At 50.0% G+C, this 14,857-nt stretch overlaps 1 protein-coding gene across 3 annotated transcripts; it reads left to right on the top strand.

The window, feature by feature from the left end:
- Positions 1–131: 131 nt before the first annotated feature.
- washc4 (WASH complex subunit 4) lies at positions 132–14,725 on the top strand. Of its 3 annotated transcripts, none has more exons than XM_047034867.1 (33): positions 132–277; positions 858–997; positions 1,103–1,156; positions 1,678–1,743; positions 2,039–2,084; positions 2,190–2,257; positions 2,541–2,623; positions 2,706–2,748; positions 2,935–3,038; positions 3,137–3,257; positions 3,500–3,623; positions 3,764–3,891; positions 4,179–4,339; positions 4,585–4,711; positions 4,890–5,015; positions 5,710–5,817; positions 7,554–7,700; positions 8,013–8,092; positions 8,462–8,567; positions 8,943–9,059; positions 9,315–9,483; positions 9,762–9,916; positions 10,012–10,086; positions 10,184–10,288; positions 10,732–10,866; positions 11,091–11,223; positions 11,398–11,464; positions 11,633–11,719; positions 11,807–11,954; positions 12,081–12,177; positions 12,285–12,481; positions 12,819–12,915; positions 13,135–14,725. In XM_047034867.1, exons 1-33 carry the CDS (start codon positions 217–219, stop codon positions 13,206–13,208), a joined length of 3,549 nt encoding a protein of 1,182 aa, XP_046890823.1. In that variant the 5' UTR covers positions 132–216; the 3' UTR covers positions 13,209–14,725. The 3 variants fall into 3 exon arrangements, with proteins under 3 accessions (XP_046890823.1, XP_046890825.1, XP_046890824.1); XM_047034869.1 differs by having other exon boundaries at positions 133–277; positions 11,115–11,223; XM_047034868.1 differs by having other exon boundaries at positions 133–277; positions 13,138–14,723.
- The last annotated feature ends 132 nt before the right edge of the window (positions 14,726–14,857 follow it).

Here is a 14,857-nt window from a genome sequence, read left to right as displayed (position 1 = left end):
AACAGTATGTGGCGGTGATGCACCTTTTAAACGTTAGTTGCAATCTGCCATAACACCAAAAGAAGAAGAAGACAAAGAACTACATTTCCCATGACTGCGTGATCACGTGAAGTCATGAGGCAAATCATCAGATTGTCGCCGAACCTGCAGTTCTCAAGTAGCAGCTAGCCTGCAACACCAGCGCAGTGCAGTGGGGCAGGAATACAGTACAGTACGATGGCGGTTGACACTATTTCTCCTGATTGGGAATTTGATCGATTTGATGATGGATCTCAGAGTAAGTATGAGGATAAAATCGTAAGGAGCTAAACAGCTACTGTGCATGATTTACCATCGCAATGCCTTAGCTGTCAAGTTATAGATGGGGCTAACTACAGAAGGAACAGCAAACTTACTAGCTAGTCCTAGCTAGTTACTAGGACTGGCTGCCTCTTGCCCTGGTTCGTGTGACTGGCTTACTTCATAATCTTGGATATGATGATATGATTATGAAGTTCCAAATAAAAACTTGGCTGTCGACGTATTCTTCAATTATTTTCACAGGCCAGCTTTACAGGTTGTTTACATGCCAGCCAGCATAGCACGCAAGCTGGATAGCTAAACAAGCAAACTGCCTGCAGTTTAACAATTATCATCAACAGAGTACTTACGTTGTTAGTTTCACTCAAAGTAGTCTAATACTAGCAAGTGTTTCATTTTCTTGTTTTTGAATTGATTGTAAAAAAAATAACCAGAAATCACTGCTAATACAAAGTCCGACAGACTTGACATCCCTCAGAATTATCTTGTTTATCGTCTACATTTCCCCAGACTTAGCGAAACTCATGTTGCATCCTGTCAATCCTCTCCGTCCTCAGAGATCCACACCGAGGTGCAGTTGAAGAACTATGGAAGGTTCCTGGAAGAGTACACCCGTCACCTGAGGGGCATAGAGGATGCTCTGGACGATTCCATAGGAGACGTCTGGGACTTCACCTTGGACCCCATAGCCCTGAATGTCAGTATTTACAGTGGGCTCTGTTCCGATAAATGCAGTCCATTTACCAATTGTGCTTCACCTGTAATCTTGTTCTCACTAGTGCTGCTTCCTTCACTCCTTTAGCTCCTCCCATACGAGCAGTCCTCCCTGTTGGAGTTGATCAAAACAGACAACAAGGTAAGATGGTGGCAGAATCCCTCTTAAATCTATTATTGCATCAGAGGAATAGAAATGAATCGAGACTCATAACACATTCAGCAGTGAATGTGCGCCTGGTGTAATCTGTGTTAATGACGCCTGAGAAGTGTGTTGAAAATGCCCATAACTGTAATCTGGCCACCGTCCAGCTTCCTCTAATCACTTCTTCTGTAGCTGGAATACTAAACAGGAACTCCTCATCTTACACGGGAGGCTGGGGCATGAGATACTCCTGAACAACATTAGGGCTCTTTTTCAAATGATCATAATGTGATATCTTAAAGGTAGGGTAGGTAAATTTAGAGCTTAATGATTTGTTGTGTTTATTACAGTCCTGCGATGCCCACAGATATCCGATATATTTAAATTTCCTGTCAAACATTTATATCTATTGGTTGCTATCAGAATTGTTTTTGTTTTCGTTGCAAATATGGCAAAAAGTGCATCTCAGAAACGTGACCTACCCTGGCTTTAAGTTGACGTTTGTCATCTCCTCTCAGGTTCTGAACAAAGTCATCACGGTCTACGCAGCGCTCTGCAGCGAGGTGAAGAAACTCAAATATGAGGTAAAAGACAAAGCTTTCAACTTTAGGTATTTTTGAATGTTTGTCAAGCATCTTTTCAGTTAATTGAAAGCCCTGAAGAGTGATTTCCTGATGGAATGCTAGTGATTTCCTGATGGAATGCTAGTGATTTACTGATGGAATGCTAGTGATTTACTGATGGAATGCCAGTGATTTACTGATGGAATGCTAATGTTGTCTGAAGAATGCTCATGTTGTCTGAAGAATGCTCATGTTGTCTGAAGAATTCTAATGCTGTCTGAAGAATGCTAATGCTAATCTGTGTCTCCCCCTGTAGGCAGAAACAAAGTTCTACAATGGTCTGCTGTACTATGGTGAAGGAGGTGTGGATATCCTTAACTCAGTTTTTTTATTTACATTGGTGTGGAAGGTTACATGACCCTGTGGTGACCTTAGGTGGTGTGCTCACTGTGTGTGTTCTGTGGCAGTGTCAGACAGCAGTGTGCTGGAGGGGGAGCTACAGGTGCAGATGGGCAGGTTCATCTCCTTCCTCCAGGTCAGTCGGCAGAATATACACTGTGCAGAGGTTACATGAATATTGTCTAGGATTTTGTCTTCTGAATTTGTTCAGCAGTCTAAAAAAGTGCAATTTTGATGAAAATGTTGTTTGGTCTTTCCATGTACTTATTTCTCCAAGTGTTATTGCTTCACTTGAAAATATATATTTTTTGTACTTAAGACTTTTGCATAGAACTGTAGGTTTATGGCAGAATACTGAGTTTTATGGTATCCCAGTTGGGATGGTGTGCTCACCGTGGTTCCACACGTGTGTTTCCCAGGAGCTCTCCTGCTTCGTGGCCCGGTGTTTCGAGGTGGTGGTCAACATTGTTCACCAGCTGGCTGCTCTCTACAACAGCAACAAGTGAGAAACAGGGGTTGGTCACTTCTGCTCTGGAAACTAGACAAGCCACACAACTGACTGCTTGACTCTCTTCTATCGGTAGGGGTGCAACCAAAATCATTGAGTCTTCAGGGGTTCATTTTCAGGTATTTGCTGTTTTCTTTGCCTCTTGGCTTTGCTGTCTTTTCATATCACTTCTCTCCCATGCAATAGTTTTGATGTGTGCCTGTGTATGCCTGTGTATGGGCGTGTGTTTGTGTGTGTGTGTGCCTGTGTATGCGTGTGCGTGTGCCTGCGTATGCGTGTGTGTGCCTGTGTGTGTGTGTGTGCAGACTGTGTACGAGCACCTGGGAGAGTTGCTGGTGGTTGTGCTCACGCTGGATGAGATCATGGAGAACCACACCACCCTAAAGGACCACTGGAAGATGTACAAGAGGTACACACACACACACACACACACACACACACACAATGACACACATGTCAAGGTTGAGGCCGGTGCTGAATGATACGTGGTGTGACTGCCCCCTGCAGGCTGCTGAAGTCAGTGCACCACAACCCTGGGAAGTTCTCCATCCCAGAGGAGAAGCTGAAGCCGTTTGAGAAGCTCCTGCTGAGGCTGGAGGGACAGCTGCTGGACGGCATGATCTTCCAGGTGTGGAGGACGCGTCTTCAGACTGCCACAGCCAGCGTTTGTGTCCCCTGTGTTTCAGAACCAAGGCTAGGATGAGTGTGTGAGCACTCAAACACAGTAGGAGCAAGGAGTGTAGAAAACCACCTACCAGACCATAAAATACTACTTGACAGTATTTTACGAGGAAAAGGGGGGCCTCTAGTAGCTAATGTAGGTTCATAATCCTGACACTGTGTTCCTGTGTGTGTGTGTGTGTGTGACAGGCGTGTGTGGAGCAGAGGTTTGACGACCCTGGAGAAGGAGTTTGCGTGTCGAAGAACAGTGCCTTTGCCGAGGAGTTTGCCCTCAACATCCGCACCATCTTCACCAACGTTGAGTCCAAGATCGGTGAGAACACGCCCTCAACAGGAGGAGCACTGAAGCACTGTTCGTGTCTCAAGCTGTCTTGTGACAACAGTCTGTTTCAGCCTCTGAATGTTGACTGCTGTGTTTGTGGTGTGTGTTTGTGGTGTGTGTGTGTGTTCCAGGTGAGCCATCAGAGATCGACCAGAGGGATAAGTACGCGGGAGTATGTGGTCTCTTCGTGCTTCACTTTCACATCTTCAGGACGATAGACAAGAAGCTCTACAAGGCTCTGCTAGACGTCTGTAAAAAGGTACACTGGGGTGACTCTCTCCTCTCTCTCCTCTCTTCCTCCTCTCTCTCTCTTCCTCCTCTCTCTCTCTCTCTCTCTCTCTCTGTCTGTCTCTCTGTATCCCTCTCCCCTCTTCCTCCTCTCCGCTCTCACTTTCTTCTTTTTCTCCTCCTTTTATGACACACACATGTACAGCGCACACACACACAAACAGTCTAAACACACATATACAGTAGACACACAGAGTACACACGGTGCATCAGGCAGCAGAATTCCTCAGGTGTGTGTGTGTGTTCCTACCCTGCCAGGTTCCTGCTGTCACCCTGACCGCCAACATCATCTGGTTCCCAGATGCCTTCCTCATCGCTAAGGTCCCCGCCGCAGCCAAGCTGATGGACAGGAAGAGCCTGCAGGCCATCCGAGCGCAGAGAGACGCCTTCCTCCAGCACAAGGCCCAGACACTCACCAAGTCAGTCAGCTGGAAACTCACGCTGTCATCCAGTCCAACACGGAGATTCAAACCTGTCAACTCCTGATCTGTAGTCCAATTCTTACCAGTCTAGCAACCAACCAATCAATCTCTTAACTTTATGAATAATAATAATAAAATAATAATAATATTGTTATAATAAATGAAGAACCATTGCAGAAGAATGTAGTTCTGCCAGCTGTACTGGTGTCCTAGTGAGTCCATGTCTCCGGTCTGACCTCCAGGGACGTCCAGTCGTACTATGTGTTCGTGACATCCTGGATGATGAAGATGGAGGCCATCTTGTCTAAGGAGCAGCGCAGCGACAGGCTGGCAGAGGACCTGAGCGGACGCTGCAACATCTTCGTCCAGGTGAGAAGGGGAGGGATGGAGGGAGGGCTGGAGGGAGGGAGGGCTGGAGGGAGGGAGGGCTGGAGGGAGGGAGGGCCGGAGGGAGGGAGGGCCGGAGGGAGGGAGGGCCGGAGGGAGGGCTGGATGGAGGGCTGGATGGATGGATGGATGAGAGTCCTGATGCTGTGTTGGTCTCCAGGGCATCCTGTATGCTTACAGTATCAGCACCATCATCAAGACCACCATGAACCTGTACATGTCCATGCAGCGGCCCATGACCAAGACCTCTGTTAAAGCTCTCTGCAGGCTGGTGGAGCTTCTCAAGGTTAGCGTGTGTGTGTGTGGGTGGGTGTGTGGGTGTGTGGGTGTGTTGTGTGTGTGTGTGTATCGTTAATGTTTGTATCTTTAATGTGTGTGTGATGGAAGAATTCTGAAGACACTGTATGCTCAAATAGTCAAGATGCGGTATTAATACAAATTCAATACCGAAAAGTACTTGAACAAAGATCTTTGTGATCGATCTGTTGGAGGAAACGTAACAGCCGAGTGATACCGGATCAAACACAACGGATGTCTTAACAGGAAAAGGTCAAGCACTGCTGATTCAATAGCGCGAACTCTTGTCTCCAACTGCCCCTTTGAAGTACTACCCCCTTAGGTCACAAGTCTTAAGTGGGAAGATGTAGAAAATGCCCTCCTTTTGAGGGTACGCTGCCCCACAGAATGATCAGAAGCCTCAGGACAAACATTCCCTTCCATCCTCCACCGGGGACGCAACTCTTCTCATGTCAGCTGTAAACAGGACGTGCCTTTAACAATGGAGATGGAACCCTTGTCATTCAAATCACTCTTGAAAACCACATAAATACAACTGAAAATTTAATTACTGTGTGTGTGTGTCTGTGTGTGTGTGTGTGTGTGTAGGTCGGACTGATCAAGTGAAGGGGAGATGTTTGATGTTAACAGAATTGTCCCAAAGATGCCTAAAACACAGACATGTGATGTCATTTCCTGCGCAGGCAGTGGAGCACATGTTCCACCGGCGGTCCATGGTGGTGGCCGACTCTGTCTCCCACATCACCCAGCAGCTGCAGTCCCAGGCCCTGCACGCCATCGCCACCGCCAAGGTACCACCGGGGTTCACCGCCAGCACACTGACACACACTACGGTCACACTAACACGCACACTGACACACACTACGGTCACACTAACACGCACACTGACACACACTACGGTCACACTAACACGCACACTGACACACACTACGGTCACACTAGCACGCACACTGACACACACTACGGTCACACTAACACGCACACTGACACACACTACGGTCACACTAACACGCACACTGACACACACTACGGTCACACTAGCACGCACACTGACACACACTACGGTCACACTAACACGCACACTGACACACACTACGGTCACACTAACACGCACACTGACACACACTACGGTCACACTAGCACGCACACTGACACACACTACGGTCACACTAACACGCACACTGACACACACTACGGTCACACTAACACGCACACTGACACACACTACGGTCACACTAGCACGCACACTGACACACACTACGGTCACACTAACACGCACACTGACACACACTACGGTCACACTAACACGCACACTGACACACACTACGGTCACACTAGCACGCACACTGACACACACTACGGTCACACTAACACGCACACTGACACACACTACGGTCACACTAACACGCACACTGACACACACTACGGTCACACTAACACGCACACTGACACACACTACGGTCACACTAACACGCACACTGACACACACTACGGTCACACTAACACGCACACTGACACACACTACGGTCACACTAGCACGCACACTGACACACACTACGGTCACACTAGCACGCACACTGACACACACTACGGTCACACTAGCACGCACACTGACACACACTACGGTCACACTAGCACGCACACTGACACACACTACGGTCACACTAGCACGCACACTGACACACACTACGGTCACACTAACACGCACACTGACACACACAACGGTCACACTAACACGCACACTGACACACACTACGGTCACACTAGCACGCACACTGACACACACTACGGTCACACTAGCACGCACACTGACACACACTACGGTCACACTAGCACGCACACTGACACACACTACGGTCACACTAGCACGCACACTGACACACACTACGGTCACACTAACACGCACACTGACACACACAACGGTCACACTAACACGCACACTGACACACACTACGGTCACACTAGCACGCACACTGACACACACTACGGTCACACTAGCACGCACACTGACACACACTACGGTCACACTAGCACGCACACTGACACACACTACGGTCACACTAACACGCACACTGACACACACTACGGTCACACTAGCACGCACACTGACACACACTACGGTCACACTAGCACGCACACTGACACACACTACGGTCACACTAGCACGCACACTGACACACACTACGGTCACACTAGCACGCACACTGACACACACTACGGTCACACTAACACGCACACTGACACACACTACGGTCACACTAACACGCACACTGACACACACTACGGTCACACTAACACGCACACTGACACACACTACGGTCACACTAACACGCACACTGACACACACTACGGTCACACTAACACGCACACTGACACACACTACGGTCACACTAACACGCACACTGACACACACTACGGTCACACTAACACGCACACTGACACACACTACGGTCACACTAACACGCACACTGACACGGACTGTGCTTCCTGTGCTTCCTGTGCTTCCTGTGCTTCCTGCCCCCTGCAGAAGCGCGTGGTGTCGGATAAGAAGTACAGCGAGCAGCGTCTGGACGTCCTGTCCTCCCTGGTGCTGGCCGAGAACGCCCTGAACGGGCCCAGCACTAAAGAGCGCCGCCTGGTGGTGGCCCTGGCCCTGAGCGTGGGAACACAGATGGTGAGGAGACGTCCTGTCACACAGCCGCTCCACAGCACTCTGAAACACAGCACCTCCTATGTCCACTGCACTCTGAAACACAGCACCTCCTATGTCCACTGCACTCTGAAACACAGCACCTCCTATGTCCACTGCACTCTGAAACACAGCACCTCCTATGTCCACTGCACTCTGAAACACAGCACCTCCTATGTCCACTGCACTCTGAAACACAGCACCTCCTATGTCCACTGCACCGTTCTGACAGAGAGACTTCCTGTTGTGACATAGAGACTTCCTGCTCTGACAGAGAAACTTCCTGTTCCCTCACAGAAAACCTTCAAGGACGAGGAGCTGCTTTCTCTGCAGCTGGGCCTGAAGAAGCTGGACCTGATCAGCGAGCTGAGGGAGAGGTGAAAGACACACACACACAGACACACACACAGACACACACACACACACACACAGACACACACACAGACAGACACACAGACACACACACACACAGACACACAGACAGACACACAGACACACACACACATAGACACACACAGACACACACAGACACACACACAGACACACACACACAGACACACACACACACACACAGACACACACACGGACACACACACAGACACACACACAGACACACACAGACATGCACCCTCAGACACACAAACAGATGACTACATTGCCAGAACAATGACATATTGAAAGAAGTCACACTGTCTTGTGAGTGTTCCTGAGTGTGAACTGCAGTGTTGCTGTTCTCTGCTCCGCAGGGTCAAAGTTCAGTGTGACTGCAGCTTCCTGTACTGGCACAGAGCAGTGTTCCCAATCTACCTGGACGACGTGTACGACAATGCAGTGGACGCTGCTCGCATACATGTACGCCTGGCGTTAGGCTTCCACGACCTCACACACCCCTACCACACACTACCACACACCCCTACACTACCTCACACACACTACCACACACCCCTACACTACCTCACATGCTACCACACACCCCTACACTACCTCACATGCTACCACACACCCCTACACTACCTCACATGCTACCACACACCCCTACACTACCTCACACACACTACCACACACTACCACACACCCCTACACAACCTCACACACACTACCACACACCCCTACACTACCTCACATGCTACCACACACTACCACACACCCCTACACTACCTCACATGCTACCCCACACAAGCCATTTCCTCTGTAACCAGGAGGTGTTTGGTGTGTGTCCTGTCTTAGTACATGTTCAGTGCCCTGAGGGATAGCGTACCCACCATGCTGTACGCCAAACACATGGAGTCATGTGACCAGCTTCTGGACAGCTACGACCAGGAGATCATGGAGGTGTTCAATGAGGTGAGGGCTGAGGTGTGGGGTGGGGTGAGGTGAGGGGTGGGGTGAGGGAGAAGCAAGTGGGTGCGGTAGACAGGGAAGACGGAGGGGTGGAGTGGGGTGGCGGAGAGGGGATGGGTTAGAATAAAATACTGCTGTCTGTGCATGCATGACCCCTGCTGAGGCCATCCTCCCATCCCTCCTCTCCTCCACCCTCCCTCCCCCCCCCCTCGCTCCACCCTCCCCCCCCCCCCTCACTCCACCCTCCCCCCCTCGCAGCACCTGCTGGATAAGCTGTGTAAAGAGATAGAGAAGGACCTGCGTCTGTCGGTGCACACTCACCTGAAGCTGGACGACAGGAACCCCTTCAAGGTGGGGATGAAGGACCTGGCACAGCTGTTCTCCCTCAAACCCGTCCGCTTCTTTAACCGCTTCATCCACATCAAAGGTACCTGCCCTGCACACCTGGCTGCCCACCTGACTGGGTGTGTGTGTCACCTTGTTTAAGCATCCTTATTGGGACCAAATGTCCTCACAAGTTTAGTGAAACATGACAAACTTGACCTTGTGGAGCCCTTTTGCTGGGCCCCATAACTGCAAAAGGTTTGTCAGGGGGTTTAGCGGTTAGAATTAGATCAAAGGTTACGGTTAGTGGTTAGAGATAATAACACCAGGATAACCCACCAGGATAACCCACCAGGATAACCAAGCTGTGTGTGTTTCCAGCCTACGTGACCCACTACCTGGATAAGACCTTCTACAACCTAACCACCGTGGCCCTGCATGACTGGGCCACCTACAGTGAGATGAGGAACCTGGCAACCCAGCGCTACGGCCTGGTGATGACAGAGGCTCACCTTCCCAGCCAGACCCTGGAACAGGTGTGTGTGTTAGGCGTGTGTTTGCGAGGTGTGTGTGTGTGTTAGGCATGTGTTTGCGAGGTGTGTGTGTGTTGAATCCTACGTTTCTCCACCAGGGGCTGGATGTTCTGGAGATCATGAGAAACATCCATGTGTTTGTGTCTCGCTATCTCTACAACCTCAACAACCAGGTAACCCCTTCACACACACACACACACACAAACACACACATCAATACACACATCAATACACAGCTGCTGTACACGCTCCCCTGTGTTCCTCCCTCAGATCTTCATAGAGAAGACGAGCAACAACAAGCACCTGAATACCATCAACATACGACACATCGCCAACTCCATCCGCACCCACGGCACGGGCATCATGAACACCACGGTGAGGGGGAGGGAGGGAGGGTGAAGGGGAGGGAGGGAGGGAGGGTGAGGGGGAGGGAGGGAGGGTGGGTGGGAGGGAGGGAGGGAGGGTGAGGGGGAGGGAGGGAGGGTGGGAGGGAGGGAAGGTGGGAGGGAGGGAGGGAGGTAGGGTGAGGGGGAGGGAGGGAGGGAGGGTGGGAGGGAGGGAGGGAGGGAAGGTGGGAGGGAGGGAGGGAGGGAAGGTGGGAGGGAGGGAGGGAGGGAGGGAAGGTGGGAGGGTGGGAGGGAGGGAGGGTGGGAGGGAGGGAGGGAGGGAGGGAGGGAAAGTGAGGGGAAGTGATCTTTGATCTGTGTGCTTCTGACAGAGATCACCTGTGTGTGTGTGTGTGCTTTACATACACAACATCACCTCACTGTCTAGAACTCACCTAGTACTCTGGTTCTCCTCCTCTCCACCTCCCCCAGGTAAACTTCACCTACCAGTTCCTGAGGAAGAAGTTCTACATCTTCAGTCAGTTCATGTATGACGAGCACATAAAGTCCAGACTCATCAAAGACATCCGCTTCTTCAGGGAGACAAAGGACCAGTCAGACCAGAAGGTAACAGTCTAGAATAACCAGTCAGACCAGAAGGTAACAGTCTAGAATAACCAGGCAGACCAGAAGGTAACAGTCTAGAATAAGCAGGCAGACCAGAAGGTAACAGTCTAGAAGGTTCCGCAGTCTGGATTGGTCTCTCAGCTCACTGAACCTCAGAGACTGACCCCAGCCCCTGCAGGTGTCTGTGTGTTGAACAGAGTGTGTGTGTGTTTGTGTGTGTGCTGGTGGGTGTGTTTACGACGGTCCAGTACCCGTTTGAACGGGCGGAGAAGTTCAACCGTGGAATCAGGAAGCTGGGCCTCACCCCTGAGGGACAGAGTTACCTGGACCAGTTTAGACAGCTCATCAGCCAGATCGGTGAGACACACCCCCATACTCACACACACTCACACACGTTTATTCATGGTGTCAGATGGGTTTACTGTTTGTAATGCAATCAACACATACCTCTGTCTCTCCTCTCCTCCTCCTCTCCCTCCTCCACCCCACGCCCCTCTCTTCTCCCCCCCCCTGCGGTCCCTCCTCCCCCAGGTAATGCCATGGGCTACGTGAGAATGATCCGGTCAGGAGGACTGCATTGCTGCAGCAGTGCCATCAGGTATGCTGCTCTGCCTCTGCTCTGCCTCTGCTCTGCCTCTGTCTCTGCTCAGTCTCTGCTCTGCCTCTGCTCTGTCCCTGCTCTGCTTCTGCCTCTGCTCTGCCTCTGCTCTGGGTGCGCTGAAGGGTCTGGATCTAACCAGGGTGTGATGGGGGCTGGGGTTGCCAGGTTTGTGCCTGACCTGGAGGACATAGTGAACTTTGAGGAGCTGGTGAAGGAGGAGGGCCTGTCTGAGGAGACCCAGAAGGCTGCCAGGTACGCCACCACCACATGAGCTAGAGCCTCCGCTGTGTGTTAGAGGGACGGGACAGTCAGAGGTGTGTGTGTGTGTGTGTGTTGCAGCGTGCTGGACAGCGTTCTAGGAGACCTGACCAGTAACTCAGCTGAAGGGACCGAGTATTTTAAGATGTTGGTGGGAGTGTTCGCCCCGGAGTTCCGCAGTGCCAAGAACATGCACCTGAGGAACTTCTATATGATCGTACCTCCACTGGTCCGTCTCTCTCTCTCTCTTTCTCTACTCTAACACACACACACACATCTTTTCAGACAAACTATTATCTCCCTCTGGTCTCCAGCGCCAGAGTCTGACCCCTGACTGTAACGTTGTGTTCTCCAGACGGTGAACTTCGTGGAACATTCCATCGGCTGCAAGGAGAAGCTCAACAAGAAGAACAAAGGCGGAGCCGCCTTCACAGATGACGGCTTCGCCATGGGTACGCCGGGACGGGGTCCTAAACCTCAACTCTCCTATATCTCTCTCTTCTGAGAAGTCGATTAATCTCTCTCTGCTGTCTTCCCCCCCCCCCCCCCCCCCCTCCAGGAGTGGCTTACATCCTCAAGCTGCTGGACCAGTACCTGGAGTTTGACTCGCTGCACTGGTTCCAGGCGGTCAGGGAAAAGTACCTGAAGGAGATGAACGCCGTGGTGAAGGAGCAGAGCGTCCAGGCCACCAGCCAGGACGAGAAGCTGCTGCAGACCATGAACCTCACCCAGAAGAGGCTGGACGTGTACCTGCAGGTAGGACGTAAACCTCGCTCCACAAGCGGGAGCTTCGTTAGTCCACTCGTTCGTTTCGCAAGTTCGTCTGTATTGATTTAAAGGGCTGCCATTACCACGGTAACCTGCTGTGGATGGAAAATCGTGAGTGTATCACTCTTGGTTTTATATATGTTTATATATACTCTTTTGTAAAAAAATATATATATATTTGTGTTCTTTAAAAAAAAAACTGAAGCTTTGAGGAAGTTGAGCATTTCAATTTTAGCAACTTCTGTCAGTGTGCGAATTAGACCTTGACGACCCTTTATCTCAACCTTGATGAAGCGTGACGTGTTGTGACCTTGCTGTCCTGCAGGAGTTTGAGCTGCTGCACTTCTCCCTGAGCAGCGCACGCATCTTCTTCAGAGCCGACAAGACGGCCGCAGAGGAGACGCAGGAGAAGAAGGACAAAGGTCAGGGGTTAGGGGTTAGGGAAAGGGTGAGGGAGGGGGTCAGGGGTGAGGGAGGGGGTGTGAAGTTTTTATAGTACAACTCTTAAAGCGCCAGAGCTTGCATGTGAGACATCTTATGAGTGACAATACAAACAGTTGTGCTGGCCTGAACCCTGGAACGGTCAGTGCGACTGTAGAACTGTGACCAGCGTTTCTAATCCTGCTGATCTTCTGTCCTAGCAGACGCTGCTGGTAAGCTAAGAGCTGCTCCCTCCTCTGATGGCTCCTCCCCCTCTGACCCTGCAGGGAAGTGACCCGCCAGAGGCTGTAGGTCAGAGTTCAGTTGTCAGTCATGTGACAGAACTTGAGGAAGTACTTCAGAACACACCTGGAAACACCTGAGGAGGGGACCCAGCGCGCTGACGTCGGCTCTCTCACGTTGGGATCTCCAACAACCGCCAGCGTGTCTGAGAGACACTGTGTTCTAGAAACAAGAGACTCTTCTGGAACCGAGACAGTGTTCTGGAACACAGAAAGACTGTTCTGGAACTCTGAGACTGTTCTAGAACCATGTTGACTTGTTCCGTGTTTTTCTGGTTATGTGTCATCACATGACCACCCTCTGAATGACAGCAGTGACTCTCCAGAACTCCTCAGTGTGCTGCTGGCCAGGCATCGCAGTTACATATTATTTTTTTGTGTTTTTTTTTCTTCTTTCTCAAATCAGTGAATGAGAATTTGAACTCCACGTTATGCTCACTAGTCCTGGGTTGATCTGCAGGTCCTTTTTTGTATGAATCGGCAGCATGGACAGTTCTCCAAGGATTCAGACGACGATGAGAAGTGTGCGTCTTCCGACGCACACAGGACCTTCACTGCTCACTGTTTATATCTGTGTGTGTGTGTGTGTGCGAGCATGTGTTATTGATCCTGGTTCCACTGTCGTGAGCAGCCCTAACCTGCTGCCGTGTTTCTCTGACAAGAGGCTTTGTGGTTTAATCATCAAGATTTCATGAATGTTTAGATTGTGTGCCATCTTGTTACCGTCTCCTAAATACATCATGTCTTACTTCCTGTCAAGGCCAGGACCCTTTTCATCTGGTTATGACGATTTATTGAAGTATATTTGTGTATGCATGACATTAAGTGACATCAAAATAGAATAACACACTGTAAAGTCAAAATGTCGTTCCATTATATCCTGCCAGTGCTGCTTGTATGGCTCACTTGGGTTAACACGTCGATCCTGATGAAATAATGCCCTTTAACATGGATACCAACATTTTTTAACTGGATATCAGAAGTCTACTTATGACATTGTCTTCGCTTTCGTGCCTTGTTGAGTACAGTGTTTCATATTTAACTTTTAAGTGATGAAGCAGGGTCTATAAACATGCTCAAATCATCAGACAGCCTTTATTGGCAGCACTCTGGATGCAGATATGTGGGTGATGGTTCATTTAATTTAAAACTTGGTCTGGAAATGATCTCCTAATTTCACGTAACGTGGACTAAATCGCACTGTGATTCGCCCCGCTGGCTCACTGGTGGAGTTCTGGTTCTTCATCCAGAGATCAGATGGAGACCTGTACTAGACCAGTAAGGAAGATCTGTATTGTTTCAGGTTTGAACACACTAGATGATGAAGTGCATTCTGATTCCAACGTGCTTCAAGTCGTTCTCACCGCTAATCAGATGTAAGACCCTGTACTGTTGTTTTATATTAACTTTTTCTAAATCTAAGGCATTTGTGAATGTTAAGTGGTGTGTAGTAGACATTTAAATGTTGCACTAATGAATAGTTTTAAATAAACTATGTAAAAGAAAATAGGGGTTTCATTGTGAATTACCTACCAGGCAACACCAAGTTAGAGGTTTGTCATTTTGTAACAAGGACAGGACATTAGGGCTTCTAAGGTCCTGCTCCTCTGGACAGCCCCTGGTGTCCTGTCTAAACCTGTAA

Source organism: Hypomesus transpacificus, chromosome 14, assembly GCF_021917145.1.
Source record: "Hypomesus transpacificus isolate Combined female chromosome 14, fHypTra1, whole genome shotgun sequence".
Classification (NCBI taxonomy): domain Eukaryota; kingdom Metazoa; phylum Chordata; class Actinopteri; order Osmeriformes; family Osmeridae; genus Hypomesus; species Hypomesus transpacificus.
Note: the sequence above shows the minus strand (reverse complement) of the source record. Positions and strands in the feature narration are given on the sequence as shown.